General features: G+C 42.5%; 1 protein-coding gene across 2 annotated transcripts in view; it reads left to right on the forward strand.

Annotated features, from left to right (window-relative positions):
- The first annotated feature begins 2929 nt into the window (after positions 1–2929).
- ctdspla (CTD (carboxy-terminal domain, RNA polymerase II, polypeptide A) small phosphatase-like a) overlaps positions 2930–20326 on the forward strand; it is a 30747-nt gene continuing 13350 nt past the window's right edge. Inside the window, exon 1 of one of the 2 annotated variants that reach the window (XM_047568518.1) lies at positions 2930–3629. In XM_047568518.1, coding sequence (XP_047424474.1) covers positions 3557–3629 — 73 coding nt within the window. In that variant the 5' untranslated portion in view covers positions 2930–3556. The remainder of the gene's footprint in view (positions 3630–20326) is intronic. The other variant, XM_047568519.1, reaches the window with a different exon arrangement.

The following is a 20326-nucleotide window of genomic DNA, read 5'->3' on the forward strand; positions in this document are numbered from 1 at the left end:
GGCAGAGAGAGAGATTATTATGCGATTCCAATTCCTTACTGATCTACATCCACATTCATAAAACATTCAAGTACCCCGTAGCCTGACAGCGCACTATTTGAAGCCGGCGAAAAAAGATCTTCTGTGTCCTATCAAAGTTGATATCAAGACGTTATTTATTTTAATTATTCATCAACAGAAATGTGTCGCTGGAGGCACTCCGCCGCTCCGTTCCCTCAGAAAGACGAATGTCAGGGGCCAGCGCCGTCAGATGTCCACGATCAAAGAGTGAATATGCCAACGTTTAGTCTCATGACTTGAGGTGTTGTTGGTCAATTATAACTATTTATCCACCTGACACTCATGCGAGGAAGTGTTTTTTTGCCCTGCAGGTGTAACCGGATCATTATCTCCGTCCACAAATAAGCATTTAATTGCTTTTCAGACTGACGATCACACAAGAACCACACACCTCCTCGTGTGTGTGATTATTGTCGACTGTCACTTCAGGGTTGTCAGCGGAATGAATGTTTAAGCAGCCTTCATGTAACATTCATGCATCAACCAGGTGGACGACAGAGGGAGAGAGTGAGCAACTGCATGTAATATTTACGTGACGAACGAAAGATAATAAATACGAACTCAGGTTTATTGTGGGGCTGTGGGTTGTGTTGCAAGTTGCAGCTAAGGACTAATTACTATGTGAAAAGGCATTGTATGTGTTATGTTATATAAATCATGCAATTGTTATTGATGTGTTTGGAAGGTATTAAAATGGCTTATGTTTGTGTTGTATATTCCATATACAGTACATATGAGGGTGTTACACAATAAGTAGTTATAGATTAAGGATGAATGTCAGGATATTAGCCAGGATTTAAATACTAGCAGGCGCTCGCACGTTCATATTTTCATTCAGAGTTGCGTTCCTGACCAACTGACACAATATTTGCTTTCCTTGTACCTCTATTTTGGTCTCCACCCACTCTTGATAAATATCTGGCTGCGGCGGGAGGCTAACTAATCGCTAACTTTGTGTATTCAGCATCCTTGCTAAGTACAGCTGCTGTGTCAACAGTGAAAACGGCAACGACAAATTAGCGGGCCCGAAATCCCAAACAGAGAGCGGCTGAAAAGCACCACCGCTACTGAGAGGTGTTGCTGCTTTAAAATCATCAGGAGGCCCCTGAAACTGGTTTTACTTCCCTATGTTGACACTTTATTCGAAAGTATAACACCAGATTTGATGACTTATTAGAAGTATAATGTATTTTTAAGATTATGACTTGATTGTTTATGTTCTCAGACATTTATAATGGTTTAAATATATAAAGAAATGTATATAACATAATAAAAGATAGCATAGGGATTTCTGACAAAACCCAAATTCTCTTTTTATGGGATACCTTATTATCGTATTCCTTTACATCCCCTGATGTATCACTACACACATTCAACAGGCTCCTACATATTTGGCGCAAACCCTTACATGCTTTTTCTGTTTTCCTTCCACGATAAAGCCTGGTTACTTGCAGACTCTGAGTCATCAGATTTCAAGCAGCCACGCCGCCTTGACAGACACAGTAACCCGAGACAGATTGTCAGGTGCCGAGAAGAGATTGTGATTGTTCAAAGTGGCTGCCTGTGTCGTGGTGTCGTTTGCGCGCACACCATTGTCGTCGGACGGCTAACACAGAGGCACTGACCCTCACTGAAGGCGTGGTGTCGGCGGGGGGAGATTACGCACTAATTATGAGCGGCGTCAACAGACGACAGACAACCTGCACATTTCCCTCCCGCCTCGTGCGCCGTCACACACCCGTCTCTCAGGTGGGGTCGTCTAGGGCTGCGAGGGCCGCAGCTCCATTAAAGTGACAGCAAAGGTGAAGTGGGACGAACGCTGAGACACGTCACCGCTGGCAGCCGACCAGAAAACCACTTTATCTCCCCTGTTGTTATTGTATGGTCCGCTGAGGATGAAATAGCTTGAATAATGTTTGTTTATCAGAGAGTGTGGTGGGTATAGGTCTCTGGTGTGCAGGTGGATATCGGTTTAAAGGGTGGGTGCAGGCTAAATGTTGAAATTGTAAACAAAGAGGCAGTTCACTGGTTTGAATATATTATAAGGGTTGGCATACACATTAAAAAAACACACACACATTCAGACATTAGGGTTATTACAGCTACAGGTTTGGTTTCAGAAACACGTTGGTGGTAATGTAAGAAACACAGCATTTTAGTACCACACTAACAATTCTAGGCACCAAAACTATTGTAAAAAAATAATAACTTCATAAAGTATAAATGTATTTATTAGTGTCATACAAAGTGAGGCCAACAGATTTTAAAGGTGCTCGACTGGAAGGTTGTTCCAAGCACGTCTCCTGTGGATTTGGTATCATGTAATCTCGAGGCTGAGTCCATGATGTTATGATCGGGGCTCTGTGGGGGCCACACCATCTGTTGCAGGACTCCTCAGCCAGCGCATGATTGATACGAATCTAAACGTCAAGCTCTTTAACTTTTGCACAATACGGCACATCTGCGCCGAAACAAACAAAGAATTTATGAGCATATTGAAAGGAAACTGCCAGATTGTTTTACTTTATTTTTCTGTGCGGAAGGATACATCCTGAGTAAAAATAAATAGTAAAAAAAAGAGTTTTTTATGCAGGAAATGTTGATTAAAATGACAATATTTCATATTTATTCCAAATAATTACATTCGGAGAAGTTTAAAGAAAGCTTACATGTCCTCATAGTGTGTAATACAGTTAAAAATACAAAAATTTGAAGAAAAAAAACATGTTTTACACAGTATGGTGCAAAAGAAGTAAATTGCATACTGACTCCCTTCTCAATAAATGTTTAAATATTCATAAAACGTTCGAGCCTTAAAGCTGCGTGTGAAGTGTTTTCCCGGAGCTTTAACATGAAAGGACATCAACAAACAGCGAGTGGTGGGCGGACTGAGAGGCTTTTTTGTTTTTTTTGTTTTTTTTGTTTTTTTCAGGATGGACCGAAAAGGAGAATAGAAATGTTGAAGGCGTGCTGCTGTAGCGCGTAGTGCCTGCACGGCCCTGTGGCAGGAGGACGGTCGCCATCTCTGGGTAAACACTGTAAACCGTATCACGCAGTTGATATTGTTGTGCGTGGATTGAAGCCGGAGCGCGTACAGTAGCAGGAGCGGGAGCAGGAGCAGGAGCAGAAGGCGGGGGCTATGCTGCCTGCAACAACCACAGCGGACACACACGGCTTCAGTGCAGGACTGACGCTTTGTTTGCCTCCTGCACATCGGACTGTCACTTCGCATCTCGGACGCAGCCGCGGCCGCTTCTCCTCCTCCTCCTCCTCCACCTCCTCCTCTTCCTCTTCCTCCTCCTCCTCATACTTACTGACATTTTATCTTATTTCCGAGCTCCGGGGAATGGGACTGCATGCTTCGAATAAAATGGGAGTTTGATGGTGCAAACAGCGGACGCTCTAGCCTGTGCGCAGCCAGGGGACTGTAGTGCGCTTGGTAATGTTTGCCAAGGAATAAAACGGTGTAGCCGAGGGTGCATAACATCTCGTTTCCATGGACAACACGTCCATAATAACACAGGTTGCAAATCCGAAAGAGGAGGAGAGCATTTCAAGTCAAGATAAAGGTAAGAAACACCTTATGATTATTATTCTTTAATTTTGACGTGCATGTTTTTGTTTTTGTTTTTTTTTGTTTTTGATGTGTTTTGGTGCAGGCGTTTAGGTTGCTCGGTGCCCATCTATTAACTGTGCAGCCCTCAGTGCAGAGATGATAGTGGGATCCGGACTGCAATAGCAAGACATCGACAGAAAACCTCCATTGTTCAGCTGAAAACAGGGAAACATTAAGAGCCCCCAGCCTGCCTGCCTGCCTGCCTGCCTGCCAATTTATACAGTATAGAGCCTGCACCTATAATATGGGGAAGGCTCTTTAACTTAATGGCCAGTACCTTTATTTTGTTCCCAAATACGACAAAAAAAATGAAATACAGTTACTCATAACATGTGCTGTATTTTTTTTTTTTTTTTTTTTTTAGCAGTGTAGAGTGAGCTGGGTTTACTACAGGGGGCGGGTACTCCGCTCCCTTTCCACTGTATGTATCACTGACATTGTAAAATGCTTGCTACACAGCCAATAACAAACGGCACCGACGATCAGAACAATTTTAAAGCACCTTGAAATAAATTTGAAAAGGATTATGTGTAACTGAGTCCCTTTGCGTGTAGGTCTAACATGTGCCTTCACATAGTAAAAGGCGTAATAATAATAACAATGGCTACGTACTTATGTTTTGCACATCTTCTCCATTTTAGAATGAAAGCATCATTCTGAACCAGTTAACTGTTTAAAGGTTTCCCGCCACTTTGAGTTTTTTTTTTTTTTGAAAAAAAGAAAGAAAGCTTTGTTTATTATCAGCTCCCTTGAACCACAGTAATGAAACAATTATCGCGGTGCAACTCGACAGTGTGTATCCACTGCGTCTGCTGAAACGTCCAGCTGTGTAAAAAGTGCCCGAAAACAACAGCTCAACAGCTGCTCTGCAGATTACACAGGCTGAACGAAAACACCGCTTCTCTCTCTCGCTGTTTTGCGCAAGAGTCGCCCCTTCGTCATGCGGTGATGACATAAATGACAAATCCCTCTATTTTCTTCTGCTACAAACTTTGTAGGAGGGTTTATTTTCTTCCTACCAGTTTGCAGACCATTGACACTTTTCTTGAGCCCACATGGAACTCTTGAGTGTGTCGCATAATGACCATTCAAGACAATTATGTGGAGGACATATGGTGTGTGTGTGTGTGCGTTGGGTGGGGTGGGGGGTTTAGAAGTGTCCACACTTTCCACTGAGCCACAGGGTGCCTGGAGGCCTGTGGGACCACAGCTTACAGTTACACCCAGAGGAAAGGTCACCTTCCTGCTTCACAAACACAAACCACAGTGACTCACTGGCCTCCAACCTGCAATCATAAAAATTCATAATAATAATAAAGACAATCTGGACTTGTTTGTGTTGATAAGTGACCTGAATGCATTTCAAGATCAGATTTGGCCTACATGCTCACCTTGACCAGATCAATTATGTTCCACCTCTTATTTCCCCTCGTGCCAATTAAACCTCCGCCATGAGCAAAAAAAAAAAAAATTCCTCATCAACACAGGGACACACTGTCATCGAGGAAACCATTTAGAAGTGTCGTGTCCTTTCAGCACATTTTAATCGCCTGAGCACGAATTCCCACACTTTCTCATCCGCGGAAATCCTGCTCATCTTGATGAGTAAATCCGGCACCCCGGACGTGGAGAATCTGACAATTAATCTGTCAGGATAGAATCCCGGGTCAGTGTCTGACCAGAGAGGTCACGACGACACACACCGAGGAAAACGGCTGCTGTCACGCACAAACACACACACACAAGAAAAGTATCACTATAGGGAGCTTCCCGAACGGAGTCCCTGCCCTTCACTCCCAGCTCTGTCAAAGCTGACAGCAAGCAGCACTTGTTGTCCAGGAGAGTTACTTACGCTGTGACCTGCTTGGGCTGCACTGAAGCCACAAATGATTACGCGCACGCACGCACACACACACACACACACACACACTGACATGCTGAATATTTTAGAGCGCTGGCAGTCTATTTTCAGAGTCCTATCAGTTTCATTCCAAGCAAAGATGTACTGTAGTAACTCATTAGAGCACTTTCTTTTTTTAGAAATATTCAACTAATTTAGAAATATGATCAACACAGGTTGTATCTTTATGCTTATGGTATGCGTTACAGTGCGCACTGGTAATATCCAAAGCTATTTTTTTGCACTATAAAGTATTAATTCAAGCCCGGTGATTTCGCAGGAATTCACAGGAGTCTGAGAGTTTCTTCTCTCCAAACCCAAATTACGCTTTTTCATTTGGCGGCCGTTTGTTTCTCAGCATCTGATGCAATGAAATGTAATCACCGGACTGACAACAGGGGAGGGGAGCCACAGTCCGGCCGGGCCCCAGCCTCGCTTCACAGATCTCTCTCAGGCTGTGCACCGATAGCTTCTCTGTAAATCAGGTGTCAATGGACTCGCTGTTTAACCTTAATCAGATTTAGTCAAATCTGAGTTTAACTCTTTGCTCCCGCTGTGCGAGTGGTGATAGACACTTAAACCAAAACACAGACTTACGCACACACATGCAAACAGTAATAATACCAGGGGGTCTTTCTAATTTTCTAGCATAATTGGCTTTAATTTGTGGTGGATATCTGGAAAAATCAAAGTCTGATCAAGTGTCTCACGGGTCCAGGACGTGTTTTCGTCTACATTGCTTCTTTTACACTGTTGAGCACATTTGTTAATTTTACCCCCGAGTCCTTAAGCAACTGTTTGGTTTTTTAAATCACACTTTCTTGGGAAAACAACACTAATTATTACCGAATATATTGCAAGTCTGGTTTCCCTGTATAAGGCTGAAGTCATATCATGCCATTCTGACCCGTCTTATCGCCAGCGGAATCTCAAGGTTGCAGCAAGACTGTACACTTCAGCAAGCCCGTTAACCTTCAGCCTTTCAGAAGCAGTGGTTAAGATCCTCCTTATGGCCGCGCTACATGTAAATGTGTGAATAGAAACGAGATGTATAATTTGAGAAGAAAATAAACCGCGAGCATCAGCATACGCTGGTATTTATGCGCATTAACGGCATGTTAAAAAAAAAAACCTTTGTCGCTGGAAATTATTTGCACAGCTAGGAAAAAAAAAAAAATACAGAAGCTGTAATTATATATTAGTGTGGAGAAAGGCCCGTGATTTCATGCGCACTTGGCTTTTGAGGTTATTCCTGGAACACGGTGGCGTACGTTAATAAAGTGTTTATGATGTGTGGACCACACCTGCAGGGGTGTTTGCTGCAAGGAGAGCTACTGTGAGTTCTGGCTGCCCCGGAGTCCCTGGCACAACCTGCCTCTCTGCTGTATTCAGCACTTTGCTGTCATGACCTGGCTCAAGTGTTGGGTTGAGGAGGACAATCTTTGACTCGGTCATAGGCCTCCACCCCTCTTGAGAGTCGCATTGGGCTGTCGTACGGCGGAGTCAATATTCAGTGCAGCGTTTTGACTGAGAGGAAGAAGGGGAGAAAAGCTGGACTCAATGCTCTGAAGTGCAGGTCCTTATTACAGATTTATGAGCCTATTTCAGCCAGTGCTGCTCAGAAAAGCTGATTATCTGCACCTCCAGGGAAGTGTTGGAGTGTTAGATGTTTCTCAACACTTCTTCATTGCTTTAGTCTCGTATCATACTGGGCAGCTCATTGGCTTGTATGTTTTTGTTCCTAGCCTAAGCTGCTGGACTGATAAGCTTGTTAACTGTGTGTGTGGGATCAACGAACATCCCAGAAGCGGAAGTGCATAAATTGCATTGGTTTCTTTACGTTCATTCAGTCCAACAGCAACAAGCAGTACATGTGTTTTACAGCTGTATGCAACAAATACCTGGTGGTGTGAATGGAGTTTAATAGGCATTAAGTAACCACAGAGGACTGAATTTCACATTCAGCTTGAGCTCATAAACCACATAGGCTGTAAGTGACCAAAATCCACTCATAGGTGATTTTTGAAGCACCTAAAAAGGGGTTTATGTTCATATCTCTGATTATGTCACTATGTTTGAGTATGAGTGTTTCCATGTTAGCTGTGAGCAATCTTTAATCATTGTTATCTATTCTACTAATATGAGTGTAGCTTAAGTTTTTGCTGCTGTTGGTGAGGAAATGATGATAACATCTCTTCTTACATACAGTAAATATATTAAATATAAAGCCATGACAACCAATCAGTGAACAAACATGTGTTTTCTTCTTCTTTTTCTTGTTGAATTTGTGCAAAAGCTGTATAATGAGATACTCTAGCGGTTAGCTTCCTGCATGTAAGCTAGGCTAGCTGGTGTTTTTGCATCATGTTTTCTAACTGTCTGGCTGACACGTTTAAATACAAAGCTCTAGCAAGCGACCACGTATCAGTCTTGTTGTTGTTTAACTTATACTAAAAAAACACTAAGGGTAAAACAACCTAGCGTTTTGCTTCTTGTATTTATGCTAAGCTAACTAGTGCTCGTGCATCGTGCTTATTAGCATTCTGGTTGTTACCTAATGTAAGGTCTAAGGTAGCCAGTAGCCAGTTAGCAGTCTTGTTGTGCATTAAAAAAGAAAGGATAAAAGTCAGTATGTAAAATAAGCTTGGCTAGCTGTTAGCTTCCTGTCTTTAGGCTAAGCTAACCCCCTGTTTCTGTCGTGTAACAAACACAAACATAAAAAACTGACCAAATAAGACTACATCCTACTATGTAAAGTTACTCTTGCTTGTTACCTATATTTAAGCCATCGTAATATTGTACAAAATATACCTAATATATGGGAACTTGATAGCTAGCTGTGTAGCATCTGATGGTAAAGGCCCTCAAAGGTGGAATCTGAGCCTGCACAACATACTATTTTTTATAATTAAGTGCTATATTGGCTGCTAGAGATATTTCTCCAGGGCCCATTGGGGTCATATCATACGACGTAAATGCATTAGGAAGATTTATATCATATTTTCACATCTGCTCACAGCGGAGATATAAGTTAGAAATCAGCAAAGTGGCCCTTCATTGTGAGGCAGCTTGTAGATCTATTGGATTATGAGACGCGGAGAAGGAGATGCAATAGCACTGCAATCCATCCTAAGAGACGCCACGGGGGAAAATGGAGTGGGTTGACTCTTTCTTCACTCCCACACTTGATGACTGTGAAGACTTAAACCTTCACTCAGGATGCAGTAGCAACTGGAGGAAGGAGAAGAGTTCGCTCCTGCACAAAAGTCCTTGACTGTAGCTTCCTGGGTAGAATAGAGGTTTGTATATCTTTTATTGCTGACATGCTCTATGTATGTCACGGGTATATGTGTAGGAATCATCGTTGTTATGCTACACGTCAAAGTTGAACTGGCCTTATAACTTATATGGTGATGTGTCAACCAATCATGCGTTTTTGCAAGTGTGCATTTTCGCTTGTAAAATCTTGAGCAAGTACTGTACATCTTGTGGTTATCAGGATATGTTCCTGTTTCTGTTCCTGTCTATACCAAGTTTCAGTCTTGTGCTACAACATCACGATGGCTCGGTGTGTTTGACTTGGACCCGTGTTTAATGTAAGTGCATTGATTGTTTTTTTCCGTATTTTTCTTTCCTTCACATCAAACACCCAAAATGTGCTTGTCTTCCCAGTTTTTTCATCCTGTTCATTTGTTCTTCTGCACAGCATGGTTTGCATTTTTCCGGGCCTCTTTTTCTGTATGTGTGCGTTGGATGATATATTTGACAGCGCCGTGGGGAAGTTTTATGTTCGATGTGGCCTTAAGTGTTATGCTTATATGCTGCGGTTGCTTGTTTTAAAGAAAATGCTTTAAAGTCTCTGGCTTTGCAGAGACGTATCACAGCAGGATGGCAATTCATACAATCCTTTATGAAAGGTTATTCTACTCGGTCGCCTTCTATGCCGAGCTCTGAATGCTTGCATTGTAAGTTTACATTGATATTTGATATTTCAATGTTAGAGAAGAACTCCTTATATCTCAAACCTGACTTGAACTGACAGCATCTGTCAGCGACTTTCAGCCCGTCAGACTTCTTCTAATTAACTGCAGGAGACGAAACGGCCGGCTCTGTGGTTCCTCTGGTGCATGTCTGTCGTGCTTTGGTTTAAATGCACGGTATTGTTGTGGGGTTACATCACATATTTTGACACATCGGTGTACAGAGGCTGCGAATGAGCGGAGACCATTATTAATGCTACGAAAAGTCTCAGTCCCTTTGGAGCAAAAAGGACCGCAGCAGACCGGCTGCTTTAAAGACTTCTCTGTAATAGGATGGGACCGTTGGAGTTGGGACTCGCCACAAGCTTGGATTAATTGAACATCCATTCAGCCAAACGGATATTGTCAAAACAGATCAATAGAGCCAGAGAAAGGTAAGGGTCAGAGAGTGGAAATGTTCATGTGTGCACCAAGGAGTGAGAGCGGGAGGAAGCATCTGTGTTGTAGTCGGGTATTCAGCCTGGCTCTGGCCTCTGTGCATATTTTGGCCTCTCCTGGCTGGCATTCATCATCAGTAATTGGCTATCTAAAAGGGAGATCATGTTTTGTCCCTAATGATTTTCTGTCACCCCTCCTGAATTATGCCGCGCTCCAGTTTGGGAGAGATTTGACAGAAGAGCATAAAGCGTTCATGCATTTTTAAACAGGTGAGTAGAGAATAAGCAAACACACAAGCGCAGGAGCTGTAAAATATACAAAGAGGTGTTTTTCTATTCCTACCCGAGCCAAAGGTGAATACTGTTTAACTGTAGATCTCGAAGGGCCTTTAAGTAGGACATGGTGCGTGTGGAAATGTGGAGATGAATGCCTCTCTGAGAGCCGAGGTATGGGAAAGCGTAGCGAGCGATACACCAACACACATGCACAAATATCTGACCTAGTTGTTTGCTGCTTTTCCATTCAAAACAAGCAGCAAAAATGTGATTTACTGAAAAATATGTGCATGATTCTTTAAATGCAGGAACAAAACCGAAAGGGGAGATCCACAGACTGATGTTGTTAATGTTTATCGTAAAAAGGGAGACTACTTCACGTTTGTGTAATGTCTCTTGTATCTCTAGAGGAGCTTTTAAGTCATTAACCAAATCTAATTTGATACATTTACAGAGATTACAAGAGAGATTCTAAGTTAGGTCTTTACATGGACACCAAATAAAGTGTTCCAATAAGAACTAGTCGGATCAATGAGTTTTCCCTAGAAATCCCCAGAAGTTTTACAGGAATATGATAAAGTGGTTTGGAAATATAGTAATGGAAAAGTTTTCCCGCCAACTTTATTGTCAAGACGGGATTAATTTAATATGAAAAGATGAATTAGGCACTTATGACCATGTTTCAGACCTAATGTCTGGGTCTGGGACCTCTAGGGGTCCGTAGAGGTACTGCTTGGGGTGTCACAAAATCTTTGGTTGATTAGACATTTTTTATACATACATGTTTTAAATTTTAGTAAAAATTATATATGCACACACATACCAGTTAAGTATTTTTATGTTTACGGCAGGTGCACGGCCACCATACTGTTGCACGCATGTTTGAAAATTATATTTGAATAGCTTAATATTGAATGCAAAATTATAATAATAATGTATATTTATAAATAGCACTAGGTCGGATTTAATGAAGAACATATTTAGTAGTTAATCTCGTCTTCTGTTTGGAGGTCCTTCAACTAAAAAAAGAAAATAAGAAATGACTTTGGTGATAAAAAAAAGAAAGAAATAACTAAATCCAGCGTTCACATGGCTATTAAGCTCTAATATTTTCCTATTCAACGGATTATTATCAATAGGTTACACCACCCCTCTTAATCACTGACTGAAAATTTCCTTGGATCGAGATCTGTTCTGACTGAGGTGATTCTGGGCTCTTATTCTCTACTATTAGTTAATAGTATTATTGTCCATAGACACGCGGCCAGTAAAATTTAATAGAGTTTCTGATTCTGGGAAATGTAAGACCTAGTGGTTTGGAGCCTTGACTCCTGTCAGAGACTAAAAGCCAGTTTTGATTTATTTTAACTACCAGTTTCATAGTCTGTCTCTAGCGTTTGCCCAAATGTTCTGTAAGATCAAGGTCTTAATTTTCGCAGCACCCCTTTAAATTTTACTCTTCTCACTGCATCAGGTTTCAGGATCGATTTTACAGCTGCGTGGAGGACATCTTTACTCCGGAGTCACCAAACGTACAAGCATGTTCAAGTGGAGCCCGAAGTCAGGCCTTTAATTACCTCTGACATTAATTCCTCCGCTGTTTGTTTTAAGCCAGCTGACAGGCGAGGAGGGTTTCCCATCAGTCTCCGAGGCCTCTGGCTTCGAGTTGTAGATGGGAATATAAAAAGATATATAAATAATAAACTGCCGCACAGCCCCAAACAACGTGGGCTGTGTTGCTGCCGGTTGCGTAACTCCGGCAGAAGAGTCAGATCTCCCTCATTATTTCTCCCTGAGCTCTCGGTGGGTTAATTCCCCCGCTCTTGTCATCTCCTTCATTTTGCGGAGCGCTTGAGAAGCAGCAGCCTTCATCCCCCCTCCCCCCCCAGGGGCTGCAGGCGGGCTGGCTCCACCACCACCACCACCACAGCTCCTGTGATGCAAGTCAGACAGGAAGGCAGGGGCAGACACACCTACGTCTGTGTCAGAGTTCACCGCAGCAGCAGCAGCAGAGACACCTGTATCTGGAATTATATGATGGGGAAAAAAAATTTAAAAAAACGAATGATTTATGTGTCTCATGTCTCAGCTGAGTTATTGAGTAATGTCCGTTACATAACATTATGTAGGATGCATAAGTATGCGTAAATCCTCCCAGATAAGTAGAAAAATAAAGCCAGAAAGACAGCTAGGGGTCACTTGGTTCAACTAAAGGCGTCTACCAGAACTGAGTGTACCTCCACGGCTTGTAACTTTCACCTCAGCCTCAGCTGAGGCGGCTTAATGGGAGTTTATTTTATCATACTGTGCTATTATTGCCTCGATGGCCTCACACATAACCTACCAAGGAACTCGGTACAGTGAGCTCACACAGATTGACGCGCACAACTGTCACAACTCAGCTCATCCTGCGCTACCCAACTCCAGTCAGCTGTTTGGATTTGCTCTATGTGTGTGTGTGTGTGTGTGTGTGTGTGTGAGCAAACACATGTTCAGTCGCAGTGAGAAGCAGATGCTCTTTGGTATAAATATTGTTTTGGAAGCAGATCTATTGTAATTGTCACCGTCTCTCTTGGTGAGATTTTCTCAAGCGAAGAGAAAAAAAAATCGGCTTTTATTCAGAGGTGGCAGGAGATTTTCTTTAAAATAATGTTTTGAGATACACGACCTGGAAACGATTTGTTAACTGATCAGTTAGCGATTAGCAAAAACATACATTTACGACTACTTCTGCTTTCTGTCTTTGGCTTTTTCCGCAGCCCACATGTCCACAAGTTTTCTTGAGCAAGACTCCAAATAGAAGAACTAGTAAATTGTGTTAAATCTCGAAAAACCTTCAAGCGTTTTCTGAGTTCCGCTTTCCTGTTTTACATTTGATTTCCCTTTCGATTTTATTTATGGTGTGTTGTCTCAGCTTGATGTTTTTTTCTACGAATAATCAACCTCAAAACTAGAAGACTAAAGGCATCTGACATCCAGTATAAAATTTTGTCTCATCCGTCACGGTTTATTGTTCTACTAGAACTAAAATTCAAAAATGGAGATTTCTTTTTTTTGTACCGTTGCGTCTTGAATGTAGAAAATGAAAATACTGTGTCCGTCCAATCCTGAGAATATGTATAAGAGAAAAAAAGTTTCCCCTGCTGATTAAAAAGCTCCAGAAATATTCTGATCATCCAAGTCTATTTCAGGACGTCTGTGCTTCTTTGGACGATGACATTGACATAAATGGTGTCTTTTAATCATTAAAAGACGTTTGACTGGTCCAGCAAAGCAGCACATTTGACCTGTTCCAGATGTAGAATTCAGAGTCAGTGTCCAAACAAGGCATGAGTCATTTATTTTTAAATATGTGACAATAAATACAGAGTCAGTGCAAATTCCTAAACACTGCAACCAGTCCAGCATCTATGTATGGTTGTGTTTTTTTTTTAGCTAAAAGTCAGAGATGGTCACAGCAGCAATACCTGGACGCTGAAATAACCAAGTAGCATGTTTAGCATGTTCCCTGTTAGCATGTTAACATTTAGCACAGCGGAGGCTTTGGGAATGTTATCAGATATGTAGATATTTGATCATAAACTAATGTATAATAACGATGCCAGAGGAATGATCCATAGATCACTGAAAACATCAGATTTCATTCAATCACAGATTAGCATTTTTTATTCCGCTCTAGGCAACAGTTGTTGAGATACGTTGACAGTTCCACCCACGGGGTCGTATAGTGGGACATCCACATTTTTAATGTCTCTGGAGTTTTGGACTATTGTTCAGCTTGAAGATGACAATGTTTGCCTTCCTTGTCATTTAAGACCATAGTTGGGTTTACATGGAGCCAAATATTTGGATTACAATCGGTTTAGGAGCCCAAACAGAAAGAAAATGCTCTATAGACCCCTTCAGAGTTTGTAAACAGTGTGACCTTTTTGGAGGGGCTGGGCTTAACTGGATGCAAAACATTTCAAACACTATAGCCCGTAAACAGCGGTTAGCATATTTCAACGGCACAGATGGATGAGGAAAACGCATATTTTAGAGAATACACAAATACGCTTACGAGACTAAGAGTTTTATTTTAAAAAGTTGCTTCTGGTTGATGGGACTGTATCAAGTGTAGCATCTCCTACAAAGATATTACCAGAAGTAAGCAGAACCACTGTGGAGGGTAACGTAGCGAATGCAGCTTCTGCTTGGACAACCCGGAAACACGCAACTAATGTTGCGTTACCTAGCGGTTAGCACTGGCATCTTTTATTCGCCAAAGCCAAACCAAAGTTGTCTACGACTGTCAGTGGCTGGTATGTGATAAAATTCAAAGTTAGTGTTTTTGATTTTTTTAGTTTTGGCACCAGAAAATACAGCAAGACGTTATTTTCATGGTTCAAAGTGACAATTTCCAATTAAAAGTGGTGGTACATTGAAACATAGATCACCTCCACCTGAAACCTTCAGTCGGAATGAGAAAAAAGTCTCCATGTAAACCCGGTTAATGAATGTGTTGGAGCCATGTTTAACTGAGGGACGTAGCACATTCATCTGTAAAGAGGAACTTTGCCAGGTTGATCCACATGGAGCATAAACAGCTTTTGACCACAGAAGCAGTGTTTGGCTGCAGGCGTTATTGGTGTAGGATTGTGTATGTGCTAATAAACAGACTGAGTGTTCACCTATAAAGTTCGTCCTGGACTGTGTCAAGATAATCGACACATCAATTAAAGTCGTGGTGTAGTAGCACCTAAGTGGCTTTAAGCGTCGGCTAAGCTTCTCTGGCAGAATGTGGAACTGAAAAACAGCAATTAGCCGTAACCTCTGTCTAATCCAGAGACATATACAGATGGATAAAAGTGATACAACACAGATAAAAGTGTTTCCCTTCTTAGCTCCATCCCAGTTGGAGATATATTTTATTACTGCAGGGATTCCTTCCGCGGTGTTATTCTGCTGACACAGTGCACAACAAGGAGTTCCCCAGCGCTGCTGTCTGTTTCTGTTAGTGGTAGCCAGGGACTGAAACAGATTCATCTTCAGGTGCTCACTCTTGCCTGCCGGTTGTCAACTCAAGACATTAGATCCCAAACTGCAGGCGAACAGTGGATTACATATCGTCGTGTGTGTGTGTGTGTGTGTGTGTGAGAGAGAGAGAAAGAGTCCTGTTCTTCATTTTGGCTGCAGACGAATAAGTATTTTATCTCACATGTTGTTACGTAAGCCCTAGACAGCTGGTCCCACTTTTAATGCAAACGCCCCGCTCTCGAAATCTCTGTGAGGGGAGGTGCCGAATAATCTGTGAAATCGCAACCCGCTGCTAAAGTAGATGGCGTTTGGGTGGGGGGTCAGCAGCGTGTCATTTTCAGTCGTTGGTTTCTCCGCGCCGTGATCGCATCACATCGCCACCGTGTGTGAAGGCTTTTCTTGGGTTTAGCAGCAGGGATAGCGTTGTAATCTCCACGACTGACGGATGTTTTATTTCATTGTACGTTAAGTGCCCGGCCTCGCTATTTAAAACCGCCCTGTTTTCCATCTGAATTATTAAAGCTCCGCATTCACATAGACGGATCTCACATTTACCTCAATGCCCCCCAGATACTCTACACTTTACTAAGTGCCACTAGAGCATAATTCAAGGTCTGTCGCACAGGCATTAATAGTACCTGTTTTCTGTTCTTTATATTGGCTGTCATTCCCTGCAGTAATGATCTTCAGCAGCTGAATTAGATGAAGGGTTGGTGTAAAGTCTGATCAGCTAATTGGGATGCTCCAGCTTGGCATAATGACGAGAATGCATCTTCCAGTAACTCTGAAGTTGTGCAATTCCCATTTCAGTCATATTAGCAGCCCGTGGTTGTTAGATTTCGGTTGAGGGTGGATTTGGATTTGGGGGTTGGACTTCTCCGTGCAGTTAGTCAAATGAGGTGAACTCTAGGCGTGGATGCAGTTAACTTGTTTAAAATATCCTAAAATGTGTGCTAAAGAAGTCCTTTGTTCCTTTGGGGCGTTGCTGTAGCATTGCTGTCATGATTTCTGACCTCAGCATTTACCAGAGGGATGCATGCTCCATAAATAAATATATATACATATATATATACACACACGTAATGCACTGTAAAGGGAGAACCATGTGGCATGTTGTATTCTAACTGCTTGTATTTTCTTGAGCCTTTAAAACTACAGTAAAGGAGGCCACCTCAAAAGTCTTGAGCTAAGCCGGGGATCATATTCCCTCTCGGAGCCTGGCATTAGTCCACACTGTGGGTCATGGGGTGATTATCTCTTCCTGTCAGGAATGCTGAGAATTTCCTGCGTTTTCTCCCTCTTCCGGCCTTGTTAGTGGTTGCTCCTGAACATGTGACAGGGAGCTCGGGCCTGACGGGAGTGACTAGCAGCCTTTCTGTTATGTTACCTAACGTTCAGCGGGAGCGTTGACACAGACGCTGACTTAAAAAACGGCGTTTTCGCGGCCTCCCAGATCAAGGGAGTACGTTGAAAGCTCATTCAGTGGGAAAATAATGCGCACCTGCTCTGAAGAGGCTACAGATATGACCCAGTATCAATCTCCCTCAAAGGAGCCTTTTGGTTGGATGAAGCCACTTGTATGCACCTCCATTTATTTCAACTTTTGTGTATTATTTGATGAATATTTTTTGCAGTCTGTGCAGGTTCTTAATGGACAACCCTGCACTTTCACTTTTTTTTTTTCTGACAAAATCAAACCCGAGACTTCAAGAGAAGGAGTTTCCTTGTGCTCTGTTGTGTGTGAAACATGGTGTTTGTTGATCACTGTACACGTGGCCCTTTGCTATAACGCGTGAACATTTGCTACATGTATGCGCGCTGGGCGGTTCTGACAGGAGTCAGCTCTCAGCTATGTTGTTTGTGTCCAAAGGGAGAAAGGAAAGCTCTGTCTGTGTAAGGGTGGTGGTGGTGCAGGAGGGGGTGGAGTAAGAATCAGACCCAAGTATAGGCTGTCTCACCACAGTAACTCTCCCCACCCTTTCTACACCCTTTCTACACCCCCCCTTCTCCTTTCTCTACCACCTGCTTTTTTCAGGGAGGTCGATCAGGGCAGCACACCAGGGCGGGAAAATGTAGACGCTCTCAAAATGGAGGATGCGAAGGATGACATGAAGTCGTCTGAGGCTAACTTTAATGAGAGTCGAGGCTGACTCAAGCCCCCACAATGGAAACTTACCACTTACTTACCAGAGGATTAGATCTCTGACTTGACTTTTTTCCCCCCTCCCATTAATCTAATTTTATCTAGCCATGCAACTTTTTTTTATTTATCTTTTCTATTTATACCTGAATACATGAGTAGGGAATGGAATCTGTGTTTTTGCACAACCTTTCTTTCCATTTTCTTTTGCACCGTCTGCTGGTTATCGGGGTTGTTTTGGAAAGGGCTGGCGCTGTCGTTTTCCTCTGATGAGTTGCTGATAAAGTCATTAACAAAGGAAAACGGTAACTCACTTTGCGATGATCCACCAAGTGTTGGCCAAGCACTTTCCGCCATCTGCGATGAAGATCTCAACAGACTGTGCTGAACCCTAAAAGGACTTAGCTGTTTTTAGTTTGTGGTTTTGGCGCATCCAGAATTGCTCGGATGCCTTCAGGGCCCAATTCACAGCACCCCGACCGGGATAACTCGGTCTTAACAAAGTGAAAGCGAACCAAAACCGTGAGCCCCCATCCACAACAACAACGTTTAATTATGCAGCTCCTAAATCACAGGGAACCAACAGGATGGAACCTGAGACACGAGTGTTGCAATCGTTGATGCAATTGGATCCACTGTCGTAGATAGGTCGCCAGTTACTATTTCCTTTCTCCTTTCACCTGAAATAAATAAGACATCTTTATGAGAAGATAAAATTGATCAGTAAATCAGTAAGTTGCAGATAAATGGAATTTGATTCTCTGCAGGTCTCCAAAAAATGAGAGAGACGTCAGTTATCTTCATTTTGTATTATGTTTGTTAGCTGGTGCATGTGTCAAACACTTCTGAGGGTGTCCTGTGGTGTGTGGCAACACAGTGATGTTACTGGAGGCCTTTGGGTCTTGTGGGTTGAAGTGAGGGGGCCCCTTTGAATCAGGCTTGTTCCGATGTATCCCGCAGATACTTGACCAGTTTTGCATCTAGAGAATTTGCATCCTGCCGGGGATTGCTTCTGCCATCATCAGGGGTCATAATGTTATGCCTGATCGGCGCGTATAGGCAGAACATCTTCTCTAGTCACAACGATTAAGTCATCAACTATATACTGCAGCTGCGTTCGTTTGCCCAGTGGGAACTTCTATCGGGAAAATGGAAAAGCCAGAGCGAGATTTGGACGACAAAGACAGAGAAAACTCAAAAGAAGAACTGCCCGCAGCCTGTCAGATCCAGTCAGAGAAACCCGAGGACAGTTCCAGGCGTCAATCTGAATGCTCTCACAACAGCCGGAGCATGCGTGGCTAACTGGGCTGCCTGTGTCACATGGCTGCATGAGCACGTTAACAAGACAACAGCGAACAGGGACGCCATACGATGGCCGCTCCAAGGCACAAAAATGTGATGATTCCAGCTAACGTCAGCCCGCGGACACTTCAAAGTCTCGCCTAAAAATTACCTTTAAAGCAATTAATGCGGCTGAGTTTCTGCTCCGGGAACACCTCGCGATAATTGCGCTGTCAGATTTTTAGCCTTTGCAGCAACCTAAATTTCTATTTTTATCCCCCGATCCTCACAAAGAGAAAATATAATAAATCTGAATCCATGCTAGAACATTTGCAGAAACGATTCGAGCCTGCTTGTTTCTGCTCTCTCAGTGCGAAAGTAGGCCATTGGCTTCAGAGACGGTGAAGGAGGAATGATGTAACCAGGGACCTACATGTGTATGTTGTTTTCTCCCCGAAGCTTCGCAGCGTTCGGCCACTGATCGGCTCTTCTTGACAAACATAGGAATCAAGGTTTCATTATTGTCACAAGGCAGAAATGAATCCACGTCTAAGCTGAAGAAAATATAGAGTCGGTTGTATGTTTACGGGAATTTTCTGACTTTAGGATGTATTTTGTGTAGAAGATGCAGAACTGTGCAATCGTCCTTTCCTTGTTATGTAACTTTGCTGAATTTTCTGCCTCTTTATCATTTATATACATACACATCAAATTATATTTATCTATACGCTTTGCTCTTCCCTCCCTTCTTGATGGTAATTAACTGGACTGGCTTCCCAGAGGGCACAGTGAGGATGGCTATTTTTGTCCCTGTGCTCCTTATAGCATGAACCGACGCCTCACTGTGCGATACAACATACATCTGAACTCCTTTTGTCAAAGTAACGCAGCCATGCATGTGAAACGCAGTCGCCCTCCGACTCACGGCTGTCTATTTTCTTTCAGCGGGTACAGTGTTCATTAACATAAAGGCTTATAAACAAAAAAAAAAACATGTTTTTCCTCTCAACAGGTGACATTGCTTGATTCAGTCAAGGAGGGTTATTTTTAGTGTTGTTCGTCGGCGACGGCGCTGAAACAAGTTGTGAAAAATTATTTAATTGGAGTGTTGTTGTTTATTTTCATTTAAAGTTTGTGTCTCTGACATTTTTATGGAAATATTTTACTGTTGACACTCCACTGTTTTGAGAGCTTTACCTATTTTTACATGTACACCGATCAGCCAGAACATTATGAACACTAACAGGAGAATACTATTGAACATCTTGTGACAATTCATTATTTTGCTGGAAAATCTTTGGACCTGGCATTTATCGGTGTGGATGTTACTTAGACATGTAGCAACTGTCACAACTGTTTTGGAGGCACAAGGTCATAATGTTATGCCTGACCCGTATATTGCCCGTATAGGCGTATACATTGTGTGTATTGTTGTATTCACCAGTTTGTTTCTTGCAAATTGGTGTGGTGATATTATGCACTAAGCATCAACTACTTTCACATTTGGGTTGTTTATGGACTCAGATTTGGAATTGGAAGACTGGAAAACCATCAAAATAAATAAAGCTTTAGCTTTAACTATAGCTTCATATTGCACACAACAGTGCAATCTTTGAGTGG

The sequence above is a fragment of the Mugil cephalus genome, chromosome 18 (assembly GCF_022458985.1).
Source record: "Mugil cephalus isolate CIBA_MC_2020 chromosome 18, CIBA_Mcephalus_1.1, whole genome shotgun sequence".
Lineage (NCBI taxonomy): Eukaryota > Metazoa > Chordata > Actinopteri > Mugiliformes > Mugilidae > Mugil > Mugil cephalus.